General features: G+C 45.3%; 1 protein-coding gene across 5 annotated transcripts in view; it reads right to left on the bottom strand.

The window, feature by feature from the left end:
• The window catches only part of PTPN12 (protein tyrosine phosphatase non-receptor type 12), a 55,784-nt gene that overhangs the window by 1,797 nt on the left and 28,741 nt on the right, over positions 1 to 25,246 (bottom strand). The window contains exons 4-17 of one of the 5 annotated variants that reach the window (XM_087722346.1): positions 24,546 to 24,641; positions 24,027 to 24,065; positions 23,222 to 23,293; positions 22,532 to 22,591; positions 20,874 to 21,016; positions 15,638 to 15,704; positions 14,889 to 14,966; positions 14,682 to 14,780; positions 11,263 to 11,348; positions 7,219 to 8,201; positions 5,551 to 5,589; positions 4,301 to 4,392; positions 2,168 to 2,198; positions 1,654 to 1,770 (exon numbers count right to left, since the gene is read on the bottom strand). In XM_087722346.1, coding sequence (XP_087578472.1) covers positions 1,654 to 1,770; positions 2,168 to 2,198; positions 4,301 to 4,392; positions 5,551 to 5,589; positions 7,219 to 8,201; positions 11,263 to 11,348; positions 14,682 to 14,780; positions 14,889 to 14,966; positions 15,638 to 15,704; positions 20,874 to 21,016; positions 22,532 to 22,591; positions 23,222 to 23,293; positions 24,027 to 24,065; positions 24,546 to 24,641 — 2,002 coding nt within the window. The remainder of the gene's footprint in view (positions 1 to 1,653; positions 1,771 to 2,167; positions 2,199 to 4,300; positions 4,393 to 5,550; positions 5,590 to 7,218; positions 8,202 to 11,262; positions 11,349 to 14,681; positions 14,781 to 14,888; positions 14,967 to 15,637; positions 15,705 to 20,873; positions 21,017 to 22,531; positions 22,592 to 23,221; positions 23,294 to 24,026; positions 24,066 to 24,545; positions 24,642 to 25,246) is intronic. The other 4 variants (XM_087722347.1, XM_087722348.1, XM_087722349.1 and 1 more) reach the window with 4 other exon arrangements.

Genomic DNA, 25,246 nt, shown 5'->3' with positions numbered 1-25,246 from the left:
CGGAGATAGAATGATCTGCCATTTGAACCACGGGATGGATTGAAAGGCTCAACCTCACGGTCAAATATAGAGAATGTGCTGCTAAGAATAGCGAGGCTGTCTCTGGCTGCTGAAGGAGGGACTGCGTATGCCGACAGAAAAAATAGCGAAAAAAACCGTTGCAATCAGGTGCAAAACGCAAGACACGCCCCTTCCAGCCGCTCGTCAGTGCGCAGCTAAACGGCTTTCAAAATGGCGACCGCCATCAAGACCGGCGCAAAATTTAAATCTGTCCCAATGGTCACAGTTCCGCCGGATTCCTCCCGCAATCCGGGCTCACAGCGCCTACCCAGCGGCAGTAAAGGCAGCAATAAAGGTGGCACGGCAGCGCAAGGCGGCAAAAACCTCAGAGGGACAGACCACGCTGGCGTTAGCGGGTCACGCCTTCCCTGATTGACGCGAGAGCGGTGAACCGACTCCCAACTGCGGGCAACAGTGAACGGAGAGTGGCAAACCTACTCTCAAGCGCACGCGAAGGTAAGTCAGGCGTTTATCGAGCTTTCTACGGCGAGAATTTTCCCCGGCCACTAGAGCCTTAGGGAAACTGCCAGACATGCCAAAAGAATGTGAGGCTGACAGCGAGCTGCTGCCCTCCAGAGACAGGCACAGAATCGCACTTCGTTGCTTTTAACCAGTAATCAATTAAGTCGTGAAGAATCCAGAAGAATGAGATAATTCGCCTAATAGTCCTAGAGCAAATTGTTTTACGTCTCTTTAGGCTGGACTGAGTTACAAAACTGAACTATCCAGTCAGAGGAGGCGTGGTCAACAATTACGTAACTCAGTCTCTAGGCTAATGGACAAAGTTAACCCATGCTTGGATTCCCCAAGCAGTGCACAGGAGAACTAAACGTTCACAAATTTTCACACTATTGTAGCCGAATTGTCACATGCTACTAACTGACAGGATATAATTTTCAAAGAGTTATGATATGAGGTGTAGGAGACCTCACCTAAGAGCCAAAAGACCAAAAGGAATGGAAGCGGCATAACCCAACACATCTGTTCACTTAGAAACTTACGTGGGTGGCTTCTCTATGGGAAAGTTAAGTAAATCCAACAAAAATATGAACATCAGTATTTTTGTCACACTGTCTATAAGGGAAGAGGAGCTTAAAAAATGATATAATAGGGTAATCTTAAGAAAAAAGTACATTTACTATTATTTGGAAAATACGAAGGACTTTCTAAAAGGCAATGATCCGTAAAATTAAGCAAATACTCTGTTTCTTGCTAAATCACATCCAGGTTAATTTCACTTTATTACGTTTTAGGAAACCTAAAACGTAAAAGTATCGCCCCTTGGAGTAATTGATTTCTCAACAATATTCCTGCTTTAAATGCTGCCTAAAAATATCTTTCTAAAAATCTGTAAATTTGGTAGCTATGCTTATTTGGACCCCATCCCCCCAAGAAGATACAATCCGAGGGGCCAACACGATGTAGCTGTCGTGCTGCAAACGGGGCTTAGATATCAGACATCTCCCACTTTTGAGGCCAATGGGAAAACAAGCACAATTTAAACTGTGTAACAGAGACAAACACGGTTAACGCTATTTTTCATTACATTCGCCAGGGGTTAAAATTGAGGTAAGATAGTAATCGGCACTTTACCAATATCTGTAGTCTCAATTGCAATCTCTGGTAAGGGCTGTCCTTTAGGAGTTAGACTGGTGGGAGATGGTTGAGGTATTGTATCCGTTGGAGATTTGTCTCCCAGCTCTGAGTTATCTGCAAGAAAAGAAAAGGGCAGTTTTCAAAGCTGAATTTTAATATCTAGATTCGTAGATCTCTTAACATTCCAGATATAGCTGGAATGTTTTAGAATTTAATATCTAGGTATCTAGAGCAGTGTTTCTCAACCTTGGCCACTTGAAGATGTCTGGACTTCAACTCCCAGAATTCCCCAGCCAGCTTTCGCTGGCTGGGGAATTCTGGGAGTTGAAGTCCAGACATCTTCAAGTGGCCAAGGTCGAGAAACACTGAAGTAAGGAATCTGAGTGAAAGCCGTTAATCCGAACCTGGGAGACTTCATATAGTTCGGTAATTACACAATTCCCAACCCACAACAGTCTGGGTTGAACTTGATTAGCGAGACAGTGTTCTGTTAAGTTCTTAGGTTGCTTACCAGGCTGTGAAGACTCCGTGATTTTCATTCCCTGTTAACATAAAAAAACCATATAAGAATTGTGGTTTCGTAAGGGAGAGCTAACGGCACAAATCGGAATGACAAGCATTATATGGTCCAAAATAACGGAATCTCTGCACCTCGGCATTGAACTACGGAGTTCCTAGTGCTCTCTGAACTGGGTTATTTGCAGATGTTTGCTTATCTAACTAGGTCCTGAGGGTGCAGTGATTAGAATGCAGTGTTGCAGGCCAATTCTGCCAACTGCCAGCAGCTTGTTTCTGGCTGGCTCAAGGTTGACTCAGCCTTCCATCCTTCCGAGGTGGGTAAAATGAGGACCCAGATTGTTGGGGGCAAAGGGCTGACTCTGTAAACTGCTTAGAGAGGGCTGTGAAGCACTGAAGCTATATATATATATAAGTCTTATTGTGCCAATAAGTGTGGGATTTGCTCTCTGTTTCTCTAGCTTCTCCTGCCTACTATTCATTAAACAGGGAGCAAACCCCACACTCATGCTGGTATTACCTAGTTGGATAAGGAAACATCTGCAAAAAGAACCAACCCCAAGTTAAAAGAGTACCTGCAAACAAGCTAGAATAAAATAAAGCACCCATTACAAATCCTTGCCCTCATTGTTGAGTTAACTGAAGGGCGAATGTCTAAGATTAAAGGGCTACAACAAAGGGGTTTAATGGCCAGAATGTGCTGGGCTTAATGATTCTGATTTGGAAGAGAGATTTCAAGAGAACCAGCTCTAAAGACAGTAACCTCATCAGTCCCTGCTCAGTTTCCTGCGAGATGTGCAGACACAGTTGTTGGCAAAACATCTGGAAAGCTGTTTCCTGGACCTCAATTCAACATCGAAGCCCAACACAACTCCACATGAAAGCTACATTTGATCCTGTCATCACTCAATTAAAGGTGCTTAAAGGCAAAAGATTTATACGATCTGAAGAGAAACCAGAGTATTAATTAAATTAAAGGTGCTAATTCAACTCTTGTCCTCCTGTACTTTCACACTTAAACACTTTAAAGTAAGGGACACCAACTTTTCGGACCTCAGGGACCACTAAATTCAGAATTTTAAATCCTGCAGACCACTAATCTGATCTGCTTAATGTCTGGCTGGGTGGGTGTGGCTAGATGGTCATGTGACTGGGTGGGCGTGGCCAATTTTATGTCACTCACGTCAAGAGGCGCCTCGCCGGCCTCTGCTTGCCCCTCCCCTCCCAGCCACTCCTCACCTGCCCGCCCAGGCTCCTTAGGGCCCCAAGAGGAAGCAGTTGCTGGAGCTAAGCAGCCACCAGGAGAAAGAGTTGGCAAAACAGCTCAGTTCAAATTGGATCGGACCGAGAAGGAGGCTCGGCAGAAGCACCTCACTGAGGACTAGGAGCATAGGATTTCCAAGCAGAGGAAAGTCCTGCGGGAGTGCGAGGCCAAGTACCAGCGCCTGGAGGCTCAGCAGGCTGAGATGGTCAGCCAGTTCCAGTCCCACTGGAACGAGGCCCTACGGCTCTTTGCCACCAGCGGCACTTCCCTCCAGCCTTCGCCCAAAGACCCTCACCAGGAGGCTGAAGCAGACCCCAAGTCAGACCCCCTTCGACCCACATAAAAAGACCCCGAAGGGGGGAGACTCTCTGCAGCAACACAAGCGTTCATTGTATGTACCCAGCCCAATGGAGCATAGTTTGAGGGCTCCTGATTTGGTGCAATATTTAAAAATGCCAGTATTTTTTCTGCGGACCGCCAAAACTTTCTCGCGGACCACCAGCTGGTGACCGCTGCTTTAAAGGGGGCTTCAAAGAGTTATGGGGGGCTTCTTCAACAGGTTTCCACAACCAAGGAAGGACAGACTATTCTCCCCATTCCATTCATGAGATTCCAAAGCAAGAACCAAGCGGGGAATTATTTATTATTCCACATCTCCAAGCACGGTCTCCGCTGTCTGTAATTACCCACAAAAAACACTCCACCGCTTACGGTTCTACAGCTTGGATCTGAATTCATAAATCAAGGGACTCCTTAGGAAGCTGCCAAATAATGATTTATGCACACACACACACACACCAGCATATTCCCAGTGGTCATTATAAACATCTCATTCATATTTTTTCTCTGTGTTACGGTACTTACTGTACATTTTGGTTGTTCAGAAGTATTCTGTTCTTGTAACAAATTCCATTCGGCCGACTGTTGAAGACCAGGGCTTTTTGGCAAAGCTGTGACTAAAACACAATTCAAAAAAAAAAATCTATTTGTAAAAACAAAAGTACACCTCGATTTAAAAAAAGAACCTCAATAAGATATCGACAATTGCATTTTAGAACAGAACGAAGCCGCGGAGACCAGACACGGAGCTCCGATTTCTAATTCGACTTTCCCAGCTCGGGTAGCGGAAGGAAAGGCTCCATCAGGTGATCAGGAGGGAGCCTCCAGAGATTCCACAGGGAATCTGCGGAACAGAAGCAACCGTCCAGCAACCTAAACAGAGGCAGTCCTCGACTTACAACAGTTCGCTTAGTGACCGTTCAAAGTCACAAGGTTACTGGGGGAAAAAAGAGAGGCTCGTGACCATTTTCTCAACACTTTTACGACAATGGCGGCATCCCCAGCGTCACCCGATTTACGTTCGGATGCTTGAACCACTGACTCACATTTATGACGGTCGCAGTGTCCCGGGGAGGGGGGGGGATGTCAGGCGATCCCCTTTTGCGACCTTCTGATGAGGAAAAATCAACAGGGAAACCAGATTCGCTTAAGCAATGGGTTACTAATTGAAGAACTGCAGGGATTCCCCTTAACAGAATGCGGTGAGAAAAATCATGTAAAGCCAACTCCCTTGACAACATAAAGGGGCCGCAATTGTGGCCATAAGTTGAGGACTGCCTGCAAATGAATATACAAGGGTTGTTCCGGGAGGGAGGGGGGGCCTGCTACAGGTTCACCCGGGTTTGGGATAATCCATAGCTAACGTTATGGCCGATTCCGAGAACCTCCAACTCCAACCCCTGGCTGGCCCTGCCCACACCACCCCTTCCATCCCAGGAGTCTCCACGCGGCCGGTTTTGGATGTGAGGTCAGTGTAGGGCCCGTGCGGAGGCTCGAGGAGGGGGGGGGGAAATGGGCTTCCGGAGTACGGGAGAGGCAGCTTTTCACCCTCTCAGAGGTTCGATGAAAGCCTCCAGAGCCTGGGGAAGGTGAAAATGCCCCCCCCTTCATGGTGCAGGAGGCCAACTAGGCCACGCCCACCCAGCAACTGGGCAGAGAACCTATTGCTGAAATTTTTGAAGCCCATCCCTGGTTGTTCTCCCCCCCCCCCCCACAACAGGTTGCTATTTGACCCCCCCAATCAGGTGCTCCCAGTGCAAGGGATGGGGGCTTACCCTGTGGACTTGCAAGCACAAGCAATTCCATCATTCTTTCTGGCAAGAAAGAGGGGAGAAAAATCATCATTTGTACCTGGAGTTTTGAGTTGAGTAAAAAACGTCAGGAAGCTCTGGGTTTCAAAGGGGCCACAGCTCAGTAGCGGGGACCCATGCTTTATAGCAGTTAAGACTTATATACCGCTTCATAGGGCTTTCAGCCCTCTCTAAGCGGTTTACAGAGTCAGCATATTGCCCCCAACAACAATCCGGGTCCTCATTTTACCCACCTCGGAAGGATGGAAGGCTGAGTCAACCCTGAGCCGGTGAGATTTGAACAGCCGAATTGCAGAACTGCAGTCAGCTGAAGTAGCCTGCAGTGCTGCATTTAACCACTGCGCCACCTCGGCTCTTGCTTTAGTGTGATGCCTCCTATAATAGCTGCTTTTTAAAAAAAAAATTACGTTTCTGGATGTTATCCTAAAAGAGGAGCTGACCTGGGGCGCTCACATTGCAGCACTGGTCAAAAGGGCCCAGCAAAGGTTATACCAGGGGTCGGCAACCTGCGGCTCTGGAGTGTGGCTCTTTCATCCCTCTGCTGCAGCCCCCGGTGGCCGGTTGACCCCACAATTGATAGGGCTTTCGGTTAGGACAGGTAGAGGAAAAAGGACGCCACGCTAGGAGGGGACTCTATGGTGGGGGAAACCAGACTTCCAGTCGGCTCCAGAATTGAATGCGGGGCTTCCAGTTAGGACCTTTGCGGCTCTTTGAGCGTTTAAGATTGTGGATACCTGGATTAGCCTTGTTTTTATTGTCCTGTACCGTCTGCCAGATGGTAATAGTTAAAAAAAAAAAGAATGCCCAGGATGAGTTGGATCTTTAAGGATGTTTTGAACTTTCTTAAGGCAGCGGGAGCTATAAAGCTCTTCCAAAGAGGGGAGGGGGCAACCCATGACCCTCCGGGCAATGACGTTGACCCTCTGGAGCGCTGTCCTAACCACCACTGTGCAGTTGGCAAACCAGACACAGGTGCAGTAAGTTAAAATACTCTCTATGGTGCAGCAGTATCAAGGGTTTTCAATTCAATTGTATAGAATGTGAAGGATGTGTGTTTGTTGTGTTATTTTTATAGTTATAACGTACACTGAAGATGGCATTTAATTTTGTTGTTTTGTTTTGATGGCTGATTTGTCTCAAAAAGCCAAAAAGGAAATAAAACAGAGCAAAACACCTCCTCACCAGCAATCAGCACCCAGATGAGCAGAGATTAACACCAAAATTAACACTATGGCAATAATCAAGAAGTAAACAATAGCCCAATCAAGGAACTACCAATTCAAACGAAGAGTAAACAGCCTAATTAAGGAACCACCAAGAATACTTCCAGCGACTCAGAAAGAGCAAGCCAGTAGTATAAAAAGAAAGAAAACTCCACTCCCTTCTAGCACTGATATTGCTACCTAGTTGGGTAATGAAACGTCTGCAAGAAAACCACCAAGCTCAGAGAGCACCAAGGACCCCGCAATCCTCCTCCTCTTCTCCTCCTCTCTGCAAATCTCCCTCCCTTCTACCACTGATGATGTTACCTAGTTGGGTAATGAAACATCTGCAGGAAAACACCCAAGATCAGAGACCATCAAGGACCCCCACCCCTCTTAATTCACTTGAATACAATTTAGCACAACTTACCTTTATCAGATTCGGAATGCATTAGGGCTAGATTATCCTGCCTCGCGATGGACATCGGCAACACTTTTCTAGTGGAAATGTTTTCTGTGTTAGTCGCTGCGGAAACCGTGGCGCTTGCCACGGAGACGCTATTCAACGTGCTACGTGCCACGTCCCCCTCAGAGTTTCTTTCCTCCGTGTCAGAGTCGTCCGAGTGCAGGGGATTGGTGAAACACAGAGGCGCTCTAACCGGCAGCGTGTCACTGTGGCAGTGGCCTGCCAGCTCCCTGGGAGGGGTGTCCATTTGACCTGGCGCATCCGAGTCCACGGACAGATTTTTAACTTCGTGACATAAAACGGGTAAAGGCGCCTCCTCCTCCTCGGAGAAGGGATGCTCGTTTTTAGTCTCTTCTAAGGACCACATGGCGTGTCCCTTCTCTTTATTAAGGGGCAAGCAGTCTGGCCTTTCCCGGGCATCTGTAGTAAGACTCCGATGTCCTTCCCGAGAGGATATTGCCACTGGAGTGACCGGCTGCAGATTGCATTCGCTGCAAGAGTTCTGGGCGGTCTCCATCGGCGCATCTCCGGAGCCGCGCTCCTGCGGTTTCGAGGCCATTTCCGCTGCACCCGGCGGGCCCGTTTTAATTTTAAGTGCGTTTCCCCGACTCAGGAGAGGGTTCCCGTCGAAGCTGCGCGGTCCTTCCTGCAGGGGCACTTTCTTAATTTCGAAGCTCAAGTTGTGCTCCAGCTTTTTATCGGCGGGGTCTGAGGATTCGTGCTTCCCTGAATATTCCCTGGATTTACCGTAGTTTTCGTTGAGGTCTGTGGGGTGCTCTGAAGACACCATGTGCAAAACAGGCTTGGGGTGGTATCGGTCGCTGTCTTGCCACACCGTCGTCACGGTCGGGTAGGCCGAAGGAGGCGATGGGGTTAGAATGGGGGGCACCGGATGGGGCTCTGGGGCCTGCAAAATTTCCTCTTTCACATCTCCCTCCACAAGGCAGCTAGGGACAATTGTGAGAAGACTGTTGTGAGTATTTCTGATACACACACACACACACACACACACACACACACACAAGATATAAGAGATTAGAGTCTTGGTGGCTCAGCAGTTAGATCGAAGCATAGCAGGCTGACTCTGCTGACTGCCATCAGTTTGATTCTGAACGGTTTAAGGTTGACTCGTCCTTCCAAGGTGGGTAAAATGAGGACCCAGATTGTTGGGGGCAAGAGGCTGGCTCTATAAACAACTTAGAGAGGGCTGGAAAGCACTGTAAAGTGGTATATAAGTGCTACTGCTCTTCCCTCCTCCCTCTTCTTCCCTTTCTCCTCCTCCTTCCTGGTGGCGCAGTGGTGAGAATTTGGTCCACCATTCTGAATCCATATGTTCAATATTTGAATCAAAGCTCAATCCGAATTACTAAAGATGCTGAAGACCACAACAATATTTAATATGCTGTGTGTGTGTGGGGGGAGGATGGATCATGTTATCTCTGGGAATTACCGATCCGTTTACTTCCTTCGGAAAGTTTAATTTTAGTTTTACGATCAGCAGGAAAGCAACACTGTCTTGTGGCCATCTTAAGAAGTTGAAAATACTGTGCCAGGTGGTGGCAATAGCATGCCATTCCTCTACTCAGCAGGGGCCGTACCCGAACACAGCGGTGACTGCACTGGAAGCAACCCCAAGGCCAATTGTCATCGTCATCATTTAAGGCAGGTCGTCCTTGACTTACGGCCAAAACCGAGCCCAACATTTCTGCTGCACCGTGAAACATTGGTTAAAGTGGAGTGTTGCCCAATTCTACGACTCTGCTTGCCACAGTTGTTAAGCGAGTCGCCGCAGTGGTTAAGTTAGAACAGGGGTGTCAAACTCAAGGCCCGAGGGGGTGGATGCTTAATTCTGGCCCACGGGACAGCTGTGGAAACTACGAAGGACCAGCCCGCCGTGCCTCTGCTAGCGAAAATGGAGCTTGGAAGAGCTGGGTGCGGCCCTCCCAGGCCACATTTCCAGTCTGGACGGCCTCTGCTATAAAGGGGTCGTAGAATGGAGCAAAACATTCACTAAACGACCGCTTCATTTAGCCAGGGAAATTTGGGGCTCCGTTGTGGTCATAAGACGAGGATTTACCTGTACAGGAATCTCCTTGCACTGTTTGGCATCTCTTGGGAACAGATCGGTAAGGCTCTATGGAGCTTGGGTGGATGGCTGGGGAGGAATGGATCAATCCGAAATCATTTGTGGCTGCATGAGGAATCTACCATATTTTTTGGAGTATAAGACATACTTTCCTCCCCCCCCCCTCAAAAGAGGGTGAAAATTTGGGTGCGTCTTATACACTAAATGTAGACCCACCCACCCACTGGTCCCTACTCTTTGGCCTCTGCCTCCCAGCAATTTACCGCCTTGCAGCAAACGGGGAAAATGGGGATTGCAGAGGCTGCAATAGGCTATAGCAGCGATGGCAAACCCTTTTTGGCTCGCGTGCCATAAGTGTGCAGGGGGGTCGTGTGCGGGCATGTCGCACCCATAATGCAATGCACAACCCCCCATTGCGCACGCGCGCGCTATAGGCGCTCCCCATTTTTTTGCATGCTTTTTTCGCCCCTCCCCAGGCTCCAGAGGCTTTATAGGAGCCCGGGGAGAGCGAAAACAGCCTCCCCCGTTCCCCCCCGGAGGCTTCAGGGACCTTCAGGAGGCTTCCCTGAAGCCTTCGGAACAGTCAAAACAACCCTCTGAGCAAACCAGAAGTGACTTCCGGTTTGCTCGGAGGGTTGTTTTGAGCTCAGGGACCTTCAGGAGGCTTCCCTAAAGCCTTCGGAACAGTCAAAACGATCCTCCGAGCAAACCGGAAGTCCGTTCCTGAACTTCCGGTTTGCCCATAGGGCCGGTTTTCTGCACTCCAGAGGCTTCAGGGAAGCTGATGAAGCCTCCGGAGGGCCTCCGGGGGGGCGGGGGGGGACTCTTTTCGCCCTCCCCAGGCTCCTATAAAGCCAGCTAACAGGGCAGCGTCTCCTGTGCCCTGACAAATGGCTCCGCGTGCCACCTGTGGCACATGTGCTATAGGTTCGCCATCACTGGGCTATAGCAATCCCTGCAGCCTGAAACAGCTGATGATCATGCTGAAATTGAAAGTGAAACTTGCTGTTTGCTGCACAGAGGTAGATTGCTGGGAGGCAGAGGAAGATTTTTTTTTCCTTGTGCTAAGCAGGCTGTTTGCTGCAAGTATGTTAAGTCAATAACTATAAATGGCTATAGAATGTTCTGATTAAATAGTCTTATTTTTAGACTGCTTTATCATTGTTCCAGACAGCTTAGCAAAATGAAGAAGCTTTTTAAAATAATTGCTTAATCTGAAGAGGCCCAGTGCTATTGTATTTTTTTTCAAATAGCAGAGAATAATGTAACTTCCAAAAAGCCACATCAATTTTAACAGCATCTTTATAGCAATAGCAGTAGACTTATATACATACCGCTTCATAGGGCTTTCAGCCCTCTCTAAGCGGTTTACAGAGAGTCAGCATATCGCCCCCAACAATCTGGGTCCTCATTTTACCCACCTCGGAAGGATGGAAGGCTGAGTCAACCCTGAGCCGGTGAGATTTGAACCGCTGAACTGCTGATCTAGCAGTAGCCTGCAGTGCTGCATTTAACCACTGCGCCACCTTGGCTCCTGACGCGCCACCTTGGCTCCTGACTTTACTTTATAAGTATAGTCTGAAACGTAACACCACAAAGAGTGTATATTGTCTATACTGCTTGCTGTTTGGTGCAAGGAGGCAAATTGCTGGGAGGCAGAATCATATTTTCTCCCCTTGTTTTCCTCTCCAAAAGCGTCTTATACTTCAAAGCATCTTATACTCAAAACAATACGGTAGTTTAACCCTCTGTTGGAGTCCTCCACGTGCCTGGGAGTTTCCCAACACAATTGCTGGAGAATTCCTTCCTTTTCATCGCGCGGAAGACGCCTGAATTCCGTTTATGCAGCGACCCAAACGGAAATGTAGCCACGTCACAAACGGATCCCTAGCGATCTACCAAGAGTTGATTGAAAAGGGTACCTGCGAGTCCGCGGTGGCTTCGGGGGAGGGGAATCTTGTTTCTCCAGCTCTCCAGAACTGACAGCGTTCTCGGTGTTCACTTCGTTCTGTCGAAGGGAATAAAGAGCCGGAGGGATTTATTTATTCAAACTTTTAAACTGCCTCCCTCACAAACAGAAATTAAATTAACGTTCTAGAAGCAAAATGAGAATGCAAAATGTTATGGAAATTTAAACTTTCTTTCTTTCTTTCCTTCCTTTCTTTTCTTCTTTCTCTCATTCATTCATCAACTGTGCTGCCTAAAAATAAAATCTGAGTATAATTAGTCCTCAACTTACAACTGTTTAGTGACCGTTCCAAGTTACAACAGCACTGGAAAAAGTGACTTGTAACTTAGTTTTTCACACTTATGACCGTTGCATTATCCCCGTGGTCATGTGATCAAAAGTCAGATCCTTAGCAAGTGCTTCATATTTATGATGGTTTGTAGCGTTTGGGGGGGGGGTGTAACGTGATCCCCCCCCCCCTTTGGCGAACTCCCGATCATCAAAAGTCTGCGGGCAAGTCAAATTTGCTTTAACAACCATCTTGCTAAGTTAATAACTGCAGCGATTTGCTTAACGGCCGTGGCAGGAAAAGTCGTAAAAATAGGGGGCAGGATTCACTTAACAACCACCTTGTTTGTTGGGCTCCATCGAGGTCGTAACCCAAGGACCACCTGTATGTACGTTATATGTTATTTTGCTGCCCAGAAGAGAAATGAGTTAACGATGCAGGAGCAGCGTGACGAGACAGAGAAATTTTTACGGGAAAAAAGATCAGCCATGGGAAAATTGCTCCGGGTTTTTAAAACTCCTAAGATTGAAAGAATATATTTGCAAAAAAACTCTTTCCAAATCCAGACAATGGGATTGTCTGGATTTGTTTTCTCATTTTGTCTCTCATAGCTGGAGGTCTACCTGTGATGTCAATTACAGGCCTCTCTCATCTTTTTAAGTGGGAGAACTTGCACAATTGGTGGCTGACTAAATACTTCTTTGCCCCACTGTGACTATGAGTAATAATACCATGTCTATTTGTATTCAAATGTAGGATACCCAGGTATCACATTATTCACACACTGCTATGCATAAATAATATATATTAAAAAGAACTTGGTGGGGAAACACTTCCTAAGATTAAAGAACGCCGTGCAAAGGCTCAGCACGGCATCCACATATTTCTCTTGTGACTAAGAGCCCTTCCGCGGAATTCCACTGTCGATGTCTCAGACTAGAGAAATTCAGGAGCTTTTCAAAAACTCATTGATGTGGTCGCTCTGAGTCAAACTGTGTCAATGCAGAGACGAACGCTTTGTCTGCCTGTGGTTGCCTTGCTCGAATTACTCACTGAAACTGGATATGGCACAACTGCCTTTGAAAATGTCCTTTTGACGTCTGGAAATAAAATGCGTTTTAAGAAATTTGAGCAAAGACAGGTAAAACGAGACAGACAGGAACATACCCTACAATTACAGCATACCCGATATGTGCGTTTTGAACTTTGCTCTGGATGGGAAAAGATTTGCAATTTGTCAAAAAAAAATAAAAAATAAAAATTGAAAACTGGCACCCAGGCAACAATGGCAGAATTATACCCGGTTTCATTTTGACCTAATCAACACAAAGTACAAATTAAAAGACTGTATTTAGTATCCAGGCCAATTTCTATGAGTACATCACGTAAACACCCCTTCGGGGAAAAAATACGCACCAAGGTTTTGACGAGACAATTTTTTTTAAAAAAAAGTTTTTCCACTCTGCAAACCTCCCCAAAACGGCCCGTTTTTCGCAAAAACGGCCCTGTGTTGTTGTTTTTTAAAAAAAAGCCATGAATAGCCTTTAGGGGGCTTGCAGAGTGCTCCTGGGGGTCGGGGGGGGACGAGCAAAAAATGGCCCATTTTTTGTGAAAACTGGCCCGGTTTTTGTTTAAAAAAGGGCATGGATAGCCTTTAGAAAGCTTATGGAGTGCTCCTGGGGGCTCGGGGTGGTGGTGTTAAAATTGAGCAAAACACAGGTGATTTTTCGCTCATTTCTGCCCTCCCCATCCCCCATGAACACTCTATAACAGTGTTTCTCAACCTTGGCAACTTGAAGATGTCCAGACTTCAACTCCCAGAATTCCCCAGCCAGCATCCGCCAAGGTTGAGAAACACTGCTCTATAAGCTTTCTAGAGGCTCTGCATGGCCATTTTGGTGAAGGGGGCGGGGTTTCAGGAGGCAAAAAAATGCTGTATTCAGTGTATAAGACGCACCCAGATTTTCAGCCTCTTTTTTGAGAAAAAGGTGCGTCTTATACTCCGAAAAATATGGTAAATTAAGTAGGTTGTTGGGTGATCTAAATCAAACCTCTCCAAACATGGTCACTTTAAGACTTGTGGACTTCAACTCCCAGAATTCCAGGCTGGGGAATTCTGGGAGTTGAAGTCCACAAGTCTTAAAAGTTTCCCCTGATCTAAATGACTGGGTATAATTTACCATGGGCTCCAGAGGTGGGTTTCACATAAGTTTACCACCGGTTCGCCCCACGCGCGCGCACGCTTGCTTCGTGAGTGAGCGAGCGCACCTTCCGCACGTGGGCGTGGCCTTCCACGCACGCACTCTCCTTGCACACAGGTGCGCGGCTTAGAAAACATGATTAAACCAGCCACTACCAGTTTGCCTGAACCGGCTGAATACCACCTCTGTTTGGCTCTGTCAGTAACAAAACGTCGGCGTCTCAGAAGTGACGGCTGACTTCAAAAGAGCCACGCGGAGAATTTTAATAAGAAATGTCAAAAAAAATAAAAATAAGAGAGAAATGAACGGAACGTTATGCAGGACTCAAAATTGTGGTTTAACTAGGTCCAATGCAGTAGGGAGTTTATTGAAGCACTCACTAGGAAAGGCAAACAAGGCTAAATAAAGCAAAGGTAACTCAATTCATGGAAATGACACGGTTTCAAAGGTTCCACCACAAAACCGCGGTAGACTAAAGCGCGCTTGACGAAAGCACGTACGTGACGTCATCACAGCGCAACGAAAACATCGCGCTGTGAGCGGTAAATTTAAAATTAAAGCGAAAACCTTACCCTAACCCCCCCCAAACCTAACCCTAAACCTAACCCTTAACCTAACCCTAAACCTAACCCTTAACCTAACGCTAAACCTAACGCTAACCCTTAACCTAACCCTAACCCTTAACCTAACCCTAACCCTAAACCTAACCCTTACCTTTATGTGAATCGGCTTGCTTTAATTTTATTTTAATTTAATTTATTTTTAATTTTTTTCATCGCGCTGCTGATGACGTCAGGTACGCGCTTTAATCGGGCGCGCTTTAGTGGACCGCGGTTTTGACGGGTCATGGGTTTCAAAGCATTTAAAATAAAATAAAAAAAACTGTGATTCAAGCCACGTTACCAATCCATCTGCAATTTTCCACGCCGCAGAGCTCTCGTATTTTTGCAACTGTTTCTCGAATAACTGCGCGATGGCCCGGTGAACAAGCTCGTACTGCTCCTGTGCGCGGGAGTGATAAAAAGACAAGGGTGAGCTTAGATCGTTCGAAAAAGAGGCTGTTCCCCAAGAACCATCATGTCACATTTAGGTTCCCGAAGGCAAGATTACCTTAGTCTGTACGGCAGAATGCCTCTGGGTCCTCATTTCTTGTATTAAATTAAACACGTTGAATTCCTCCGGAATTTTCTGCAACAGAACACGAGAAATGGCGTTTGTTTGCTTTTGGACGGAAGAAACTCACATGTCAAATGTTCTCTCGAGTATTTAAGGTAAAGGTTCCCCTCGCACATTTGTGCTAGTCGTTCCTGACTCTAGGGGGCGGTGCTCATCTCAGTTTCAAAGCCGAAGAGCCAATGCTGTCCAAAGTTGTTCTCATGTGGTCGGCATGACTCAACGCCGAAGGCGCACGGAACGCTGTTCCCTTCCCACCAAAGATGGTTCCTATTTTGCTACTTGCATTTTTTTACGTGCTTTCGAAATGCTACGTTGGCAGAAGCTGGGACAAGTCACGGGAGCTCACTCCGTTACCCGGCGCTAGGGATTCAAACAGCCGAACTGCCGACCTTTCTGATCGACAAGCTCAGCGTCTTAGTCAATGAGCCACCGCCTCCCTTATCGTTTACAAATGCCTTAATTTATTTTTTTCTCTCTCGGCTGCAACGATGCATGCTTCGAACAATTGAAATGGCCTTTCCTTTTTCCCCGAGAGGAGTTAAGCCGTTCTGCCTTTCCTTTTTCTGCAAATCATTTCCGAAGTTTTGCCGTACAAAACTTGATTATTCTTCCATAAAGCTCTAATCACTTGCATAAGATGGCCTAGTTTTCCCAGCATGCTGACTGCTCTAAATCCTCCTTACCTCGGCTTTCAACAAATTCCATGTGTAATCTATCGCACAGATGGCCCCGGTCCTCCCGCACCCTGCACTGTAACAAACAAACAAACAAAAGGGAGACAGTTTGTTGAAAGGAGATTTGAATAAAACTCTACATGTTCATTTTGCAAGCATATTTTTTTCTCTCTCTCCAAGAATTCCTGTTTTATGGGTGGCATCCAACCCATTAAAATAAACCATAAGACATACAAACATTGGTGTGTATTCAAACGTGAGTGTGTATATACAGGTGGTCCTCGACTTACGACCACATCGGAGCCCCAAATTTATGTTGCTAAGCGAGACGTTTGTGAAATGAGTTTTGCCCCACACGTTACGACCTTCCCTGCCACTTTCGGTAAGTGAATCGTGGCGGGGGTTAAGTCAGCCACCCGGGGCCGAGATGGCGCAGTGGTTAGGGTGCAGTACTGCAGGCCACTTCAGCTGACTGTTATCTGCAGTTCAGCGGTTCAAATCTCACCGGCTCAAGGTTGACCCAGCCTTCCATCCTTCCGAGGTGGGTGAAATGAGGACCCAGACTGTGGGGGGGCAATATGCTGACTCTGTAAACCGCTTAGAGAGGGCTAAAAGCCCTATGAAGCGGTATATAAGTCTAACTCCTATTGCTATTGCTATTGTTAAGTGAATCTGGCTTCCCCATTGACTTTGCTTGTCAGAAGGTCGCGAAAGGGGATCACAGGACTTTGGGGCATGCGGCCGCCATAACTACGAGTCAGTTGCCAATCATCTGAATGTTGATCGCATGACCGTGGGGATGTTGCAACGGTTGTTAAGTGTGACAAATGGTTACGCGTCACTTTTTTCAGTGCTGTTGCAACTAAACAAACTGCAAAAGTTGAGAGTTATCTGTATAAATATATTTTTCCCACCCACAGAAGAGTAGTCCTCAACCTATGGCTGCAGTTGAGCCCTAAATTTATGTCGCTAACTGAGAAATCTGTTCAGTGAATCTTGCCCCCATTTTACGACTTTTCCTGCCACGGTTGTTAAGTGCGTCGCTGCACCTGTTAAGTTAGTAACACGGTTGTTAAGGGAAACTGGCTCCCTCGCTAACTTTGACAGGACACTGCAACCGTCATAAAAGTGAGACGGTTGTCAAGCACCCGGATGTAAATCATCGTTAACTGTCTTAAGAGTTAAAAAAAACAATCATGTGTCACTTTTTAATGCCGTTTTAAGTTGGAACAGTCACTAAATCAACCAAGTCTTCAGGGGTTGAAATGTTATGAACTTGTAACCTCTGGGGTTTTTTAAAACATTTTATTTATTTTATTTATTTGTACGTCAGTTACCCAGCCATTGTCATGCCTAAGGCAGGATTAGAACTCACAGTTCCTTGGTTTCTAGCCTGGTGTCTTAACCATCAGACCAAACTGCCTTGCACTGAGGTTTGATGAGTATTCTAAGTCTATATGTACCCTGCATTATGTTACTATTTCTTAATGTATAAAGGTAAATGTTCCCCTTGCACATATTCCCGTCTCTAGAGGGCGGTGCTCATCTCCGTTTCAAAGCCGAAGAGCCAGCGCTGTCCGAAGACGTCTCCGTAGTCATGTGGCCGGCATGACTAAATGCCGAAGGCGCATGGAACGCTGTTTCCTTCCCAACAAATTTGTCCCTATTTTTCTACTGGCATTTTTTAATGTGCTTTCGAACTGCTAGGTTGGCAGAAGCTGGGACAAGTAACGGGAGCTCACTCCGTTACACGGCGCTAGGGATTCGAACCGCCAAGCTGACGACCTTTCTGATCGACAAGCTCAGCGTCTTAGCCACTGAGCCACCAAGTCCCGTCTTAACGTATACTGTATTGTTTTTAGCTCAATTTTTTTTTTAAATACAGTTGGGAAGGTGGCCACTTAAGCCATTCACAATCGAAATAGGCTGCAAGCCAGACGAATAAACAAACACGCATTAAAAAATGGCTTTTAAAGTAACGGGAAATGTATAAAAGAACTATTCATCGGGCACTTAAAAAAAAAAAAATTATATAAAGGCACCCTTTCTCCTCTAGCCACCCGTCTCGCCTTATTTAAGCAATCAAGAGACTCTTGTAAAGTGATTACTATCAAAGGATACAAGAGGAAATAGGGGGAGGAAACACATCCTAAATGTTCAACAAATCTATTACCGAAAATGTTTCTAATCTTGTGGCATTCCACAAACTAATAAAGCTTTATTTCTATTCCTGTCATTTATACGTAGCGCTTAAATCTTTCAGTATATCACATTTTTAAAATATTTCATATTTTTTTTAATACCGTATTTTTCGGAGTATAAGACGCACCAGAGTATAAGACGCACCTAGATTTTAGAGGAGGAAAACAAGGAAAAAAGTATTCTGAACCAAATTGTGTAGTAATATATTATTTAATAAAATGCCAGTATAGCAGAATTTTTACAACCATGTATACTTTTTACAACAAGGTATACTTTTTACAATTCTGTAAAGTCAACAGCAGTATTAAGAACCATCATCACTGTCATTAACAAAAGAAGAGAGACTTGAAGGTTCAAGCACTCCTTTTAATTTTCTGGAAATTCTTCATCGTCGCTGGGGTCAGAATTTAGGAATCTCAGTTGCTCACGATCACTTTCTCCCTCGCTACCTTCATAAATGATGTCATCTTCAGTCCCATCAAAGGCATTGCTAATGCCACATTTTTTGAAGGATTGTGTAACAGTTTCATCCTTTACTGAGTTCCAGTAAATTCACAAACTTGAGTGATAGTGGGCCTCATTAATTCAGAGCATGATTTTCCAGCAGCCATCCAGTTGTTCCCACTCTTCTCGCATGTAAACTTCGAATGGCTTGTGGATGGAAACATCAAGAGGTTGCAACTGGGAAGACCCCCAGGAATTACAGCTAGATGGGGGTCTTCACTTCTTTGAATCTTTTTTTAGTGTAGTCAGTAATATGTGCTCTAAACTGGTCAAGCACTAATAAAGCTGGTTTTTTTTCAGAAGCCCTTCAGGACGTTTCAATCCATACTTTCATGCCATCCATCCTTTTTTCATGGACATGCACAACAACCACTTCTTTTGGGAAGGCTTTCCTTTTAAATATTAACATTGGTGCCAATTCGGTGCCACCTGCACAGCAGGGCAACACAACTGTGTAATAATGTGTCTTCTCACGTCCTGTAGTTTCTACAGTTATGCTTTGGGCACCTTTGACATCAACACTCCTGTTTGAGGGCACATCAAAGGTTAGCGGGGCTTCATCCGTATTCCCAATCCGGCCAATGTCAAAATCGTTTCTCCTCCTGGAATCCATCACAAGAGCATGAAAAGACAGAATCTTAGCCTCATCCTCTTTTGGCGTTCTTTCCGCAATCCTAGTTTTGGTGCGCATAGCAAGGCCACGTCGCCTCATAAATCTGAAGCACCACGATGGTTGTTCCGCTAAAATCCTGAAATGCCTTTCCGTGTAGCAATGCGCTTGGGCTTCACACATCACCATTTTTGCGGCGACTGCGGAGCCACTGATCCGGTGACCTAGGATCCAGTTTTCTCATTTCCTCCTCTAACTGTGGCCACTTTGCAGGAAAGCCCACGAACGTTGTGCTCGCTTTTTATCTTTTACCTTTTGCAGCTTATCCACCTGTTCCTTCCACTCTCTTATCACCTTTTCAGTTGGAGGCGGTCCAAAATGTTTCTCTGCCGCTCTGTTTCCATGCTCCTCGGCATGTTTCAAGACTTCCAGCTTGAAAGAGATTGTATATGCCTGCCTTTTTGGCTTTGACATTTTTCTGCAAGAAAGAACAATAACATGTCATTTATAACGATACAGTGCGCTGTAGCTGAAACCACATTCATAAACACAAACATTAGATCATTAAACCCTCCCCCTAAATACAATTAGCCTTAACCCTAACCCCAACCTGCAAACAGGCAATAAGCTTTAAACCTTAAAACCATAAGCCAAACCCATTGCAAAAGTGCTGACAGCTTTAAGACCTGTGGACTTCAACTCCCAGAATTCCTCCTCCAGTCATGTTACCTCCGGATTGCTGCAACGTAAAGTCCACCACGTTTGAAGACCCTCGCCACCCCTAACCAGGGCTTACCTGTGTGGTGTCTCTCAGGAGCAGGTGGCAGGTTTCTCCAGGCAGCGTTATCTGGTGCAGGAAGCAGGTGAGGCAGGAGGCTTATCCAGGCAGGCGCTTTGATTTTGCCCGGGAGCAGGTCAGTCTCCTCAGGCAGTAGCGAGGCGACGGTGGCGGCTGTAACTTTAAATTTTGCCCAGGAGCAGGTCAGGCTCTTCGGGCAGTAGCGAGGCGGTGTCGGCGGCAATGGTGGCTTTAATTTTGCCCAGGAGCGGGGGGGGGAGGGGGGGGAGCTCGGGTGGTAGGTCATCTTACCTACTTTTGCCATCGATTGCCGCCACTATACCTCTCACTCCCCCCTCCCATCAGGTATGGCTCATGCCACATTCAGAGTATAAGACGCACCCAGATTCTCAGCCTCTTTTTGGAGGCAAAAAGGTGCATCTTATACTCCGAAAAATACGGTATTCATTTTTATTCATATTCTATTAAATACATTTCTTGGTGCTTAATAAACATTGTGTTTTCTGGGTTTTTAATTTTGCTTAACAATACAAATTTGCATTCCTAATCTCCACCCCTTTTTTCCAACCCTTGGTAAAATATATTCCGTGTTTGATAATATAAAATATAGAATAACAGAGTTGGAAGGGACCTTGGAGGTCTTCTAGTCCAACCCACTGCCTAGGCAGGAAACCCTACACCACTTTAGACAAATGGTTGTCCAATCTCTTCTTAAAAACCTCCAGTATTGGAGCATTCACAACTTCTGGACTCTTTCTAGAGTCTCCACACCTTTTAATATTCTACATCTTGTGTTTAATTTGCAATGCCAATTTAAAAATTTCTGCACAATTAAGTATCTTCCTGATTATTTCTTCATCTTGCGGTACATCTTCATTTTTCCAGTATTGTGTGAATATAATCTTCGCTGCTGTTAAGATATGTAACATTAAGTACATACTTTTCTTATCATTTTTTTTTCTGATTATACTCATTTTTTTCTGATATTATACACACTTTAAAAATATTAAAAGGGGCAGAAAATGCTCTTCCCACATTGTTCAGAAAAAGAAAAACGACTCAATTTTTTTTTCCTATCGTGACTCACTGAATTCCTGAAATAATCCCGATCAAAAAACGAACAAACATACCTGCAGTGTATGCAAATAGGAACATCTTCGTGCTCCTGATATTCTCTCATTAAACTGATCATGTCCAGAATAGAATCGAAGGATGAAGGGACATCGTGGTCAGGCCAATTTACATAATGAAACTGATAGATTCTACGCGATTCCTAGGAGGATAAGAAGGATGCTGCATTATTTATAAAACCGTCCCTTTTGAGCGGGGTGCTTTTTCTTAAATTTCTCATTAGGGACGGGTAATTGTACCACACTAAAGGAACTCGTATCAATAGCTTTGCACGAATTGCTAAGACTGATCTATTTGGAACACCAGTGTTGGGGTCTGCCGGCGGCCTGTGGAGCTGGCAGCTGATTCAGACAGTGAGGAGGGTTGGGGAGGAACATGGGCCAGTCCTGGAGTCTGGGGAAGACTCGGACAAGGGCTCTGTGTCGTAGGCAGAGAGGGGGCCAGGGCCATCTGGTAGTGATGTGCTGCCTCTGGAGCCTCCGGTGTCTGACATCAATGAGGCAGAGGAACAGGGGGAGCCTGTTCCCAGTGCGTGCATGCGCAGAGTTGCCAGAAGACAAGAACAGTTAAAGGAAAAAGGGGTGACTCGAGAGTAAGGCTTGGAGATGATTGGCCCCTCCCATAAGACATAAAAGAGGAGCAAACGGAGGTCAGCCTTTGCAGGAAGCAATTTGTTCATTTTGTTCGGTTCAAACTCTGAAGCTCCATTTGACTCTGTGCTCCATTTGGCCTTGCAAAACTAATTGGCAATTAGGTCTCTGGCAGCCTTTCAAGGGAGATAAAGGTGGGTGCTTATCAGCCTTACCCTGAAAGACTGTGGCAGACTTCTGTCGGACTCTTTGCAGACTGTTTGTGAATCACTGCAGGCTGTGAATGACCATCATTCACAGCGGTTTAAATAAAAGAGGGGTTTTGGGACTAAGCGTATGATTTATGCTTTATCAGGAAGCCTAGGTTCAGAACAACCAGCTGGCGTTTCTCTTGAGTTTCACAATAATGGGAGAAAGACAGAACCTAAAGCAATCCAAATTTCCAACTTATGTATCTTTATTTATTTGGGGTACTATGCAATAGTCTTATCAAAATAAATCAAAGAACTGCACTTGGGGCAGGGTGGTGTCTTGGGTTTGGTAAAAGAACAAGATGTAATATTCAACTTCTGTATACTTTTAGTGCATTGGAAACCTGCCTGTAAAAATTGCAAGATCCAAGCATCTAAAATTAGGGGCCACTTTAAGACCTGTGGGGACTTCAATTCCCAGAATTCATGCTGGCTGAGGAATTCTGGGAGTTGAAGTCCCACAAGTCTTAAAAGTGACCCCAAGTTTGGACACTCCTGATCTAAATCCTATTTGCAAACCTACAGTCAGCTCAGTCCAGGTTCCAAGGTGTTTTCAGAGGACCGGTGGGCTTTCCGGCGCTCATCCGGTTTCCGGCACATGAACGCTCCTGTTTCGGCTCAGTGCCAAAAAGGTTCACCGACACTGATCTAAGCTAAACAGAATTTACCTGCTGACTCTCACAAACTGAGAGCCATTCCTTTATTCTATTAACACGTTGTCACAAACAAAACAATTTCACACTTTTGGGGGCAGCCAAAATAAGCATCCTATCACATTTAGCTTGATGGGAGCAAAGAGATATTTTATCTACTTACATTCTGATATTCAATCAGCAGGGTTCTAATGTAGTAATCAGTCCTGACCTGTTCAGCTTCCTAGACAGACAGAGACAGAGAGAGACAGAGAGAGAGAGGGAGAGATTAAAATTTCGCCCAATTTAACTTAGCCTTACATACACTCACCAAACCAAGCCAACTTCAAACCATGATTTATAAAGCTTGATGGAAGCAACGGTAAAGTTTGCTCCGATTGACCAATCTATCCAGGTTTGTGCAAAACATCAAACTGTGGCAGTTTAAGAGTGGAAATAAAATCTGCCAATCTTCTAATTGCATCAGAATTGATAAGAGGGGAAATGTCGAGGGCATACCCATAGCATGGTTTCTTTTTAAACTTATCATCTGAATAAGACTAACGTCCAATTCCTCATTTATGAAGTATTATTTCGAGGGGAAATCCTCCATTATTAATGCACACATTTTTATTTTATTTTAATCTATTGTCTGAACAAGTTGTAGCATCGCCAAGACTTTAAATATCTGCTTTTGCTTCTCATACAATTATTAATCTATTCAAAGTAAAAGCACTTCAGAGCCACTAGTGACTAATTTGGGTAACTGCAGAAGAATGCAAAACGAGTTTGTGTGTTCGATATTCGCCCAACTAGGCACAAATTACAACTTCATTAAAAAGCTACCGATAAATAAAGAAATAAAGACACTTACGCAAGAAATGTGGAATGGTCCAAATGAGATGCTTTCTTCTCCATATAGTGGCCAGTAGCGTTCACATTTTTTCTGTGAAGCAGAATGAAAGTTTTAAAAACACTTTGAAAAGCATACATTTTAGACTTTACCTGGATAAAGGTAAAGGTTCCCCTCGCACATAGGTGCTAGTCGTTCTCGACTCTAGGGGGCAGTGCTCATCTCCATTTCAAAGCTGAAGAGCCAGCGGTGTCCGTAGATGTCTCCGTGGTCATGTGGCCGGCATGACTAAATGCCGAAGGCGCACGGAACGTTGTTACCTTCCCACCAAAAGTGGTTCCTATTTTTCTACCTGCATTTTTAGGTGCTTTCGAACTGCTAGGTTGGCAGAAGCTGGGACAAGGAACGGGAGCTCACTCCGTTACGCGGCGTTAGGGATTCGAACCGCTAAACTGCCGACCTTTCTGATTGACAAGCTCAGCGTCTTAGGCCCTGAGCCTCCTTTTACTTGGCTGGTTTTTCATATTTAAATGTTTTTGGAACTTGAAATTTCCCAGTAATGTTAGGATCTGCTTTGGTGTCTGAAAATTCAGCAGTGTGCGAATTATTATAAACTGGTTGATTTACACGGCGCAATAAAATGATGCTGTTTGATTGAAAACTGACTCTTGAGACGTCAGTAAAACGAAATGAATAAACTAGTTGTGGTCTTCTCTAGAGAATTTTTTTTGACGCTAAGTAAATCTAAAACCGTTTAATCAAGTTTTAATTCCATTCTCATCCATAGCAAATTTGGCAAGGAAATGAATATGTGATTCATACATACCCTTCCCATTTCAAATTCCCGACAGGCCATTACGATAATCTGGGGAGGGAAGAAAAAAAATACAACCAAATGTGTCTACAAAACATTGCCAAAATTGTCTGCCGAGGGGCGAGTTTGCATTTTGTTACCAACCGAAGCTTCCATATCCTCGTCAGCCCTACAGACTCAAAAGGCACAAGAAGTCCTCGGCTTCTGACTACGATGAAGCCCCAAACTTCCTGTGCTAAGCAATTAATTTTTTTAAGACAATTCGGTGAATGTTTTGTCTCGTTTTACGACCTTTCCTGCTGCCGTTGTTAAGCGAATCGCTGCAGTTAAGTTAGGGACACGGCTGCACAATTGAAATCCGGCTTCCCCCGCTGACTTTGCTTGCCGGAAGGTTGGAAAAAAGGGACACAAGCTGCAAAGGTCGTAACTGCGAAAAACGGTCGTGAGTCACTTTTTTCAACGCCGCTGTAAACTTTGACCTCTTACAGGAGCTGTTGTGAATTAAGAGCTACCCGTACTTAAGACACTTACCGCCACATTGTACTCCCATATCATCCGCCAGAAATCAATTACTGTATTTGCAAGGGGTCCCTGGGTAGCCACATACGCTTTTGGTCCATATACTCCCTGAAATTGCAACATGCAAATGAATATGATGAATATTATTTACAGAACCAGATGCATTTTAAGAACTGCTCTCATGCATAAAAAAAAATCCAACCAAGATTGTTCCAAAGTTACCGTGTTTCCCTGAAAATAAGACAGGGTCTTATTTTCTTTTGACCCCCCCTCCCCCTCCCCAAAATAAGCGCTTGGCCTTATTTTCGGGGAGGTCTTATTATTTTTGAGCTGCAGGAGACGGCGAGGGTGGTCACCTCATGGCTGCTGCTGTGCTGCAATATTTTCAGGGAGGGCTTATTTTCGGGGGTTTATTTTAGCGCATGCTTATTGGGAGGTCTTATTTTTGGGGAAACAGGGTAGATGCGATTCGAAAGTAGCTCAATTTTAAAAACGGATGCTGAATGTCAACAAGCTCTCCTCTCCTTTCAAACTTAAAGGCATAATTAAAGAGATCCTAGACATGTACCATTTTTTATGAATGAAATACAAGTTCATAACAAACCCTCACCTAAAAATTCAGCGTTTTAACAGCCCAAAAGTTCAGGGAGCGTTGTTAGGGGGGGGGTTCCCCCCCCGCCCTCCCCAGCTACAGATTGCAAAACGTAGGAATT

The sequence above is a fragment of the Thamnophis sirtalis genome, unplaced genomic scaffold, assembly GCF_051295495.1.
Source record: "Thamnophis sirtalis isolate CommonGarterSnake01/CBP01778 unplaced genomic scaffold, rThaSir2_p1.2 scaffold_9, whole genome shotgun sequence".
Lineage (NCBI taxonomy): Eukaryota > Metazoa > Chordata > Lepidosauria > Squamata > Natricidae > Thamnophis > Thamnophis sirtalis.
Note: the sequence above shows the minus strand (reverse complement) of the source record. Positions and strands in the feature narration are given on the sequence as shown.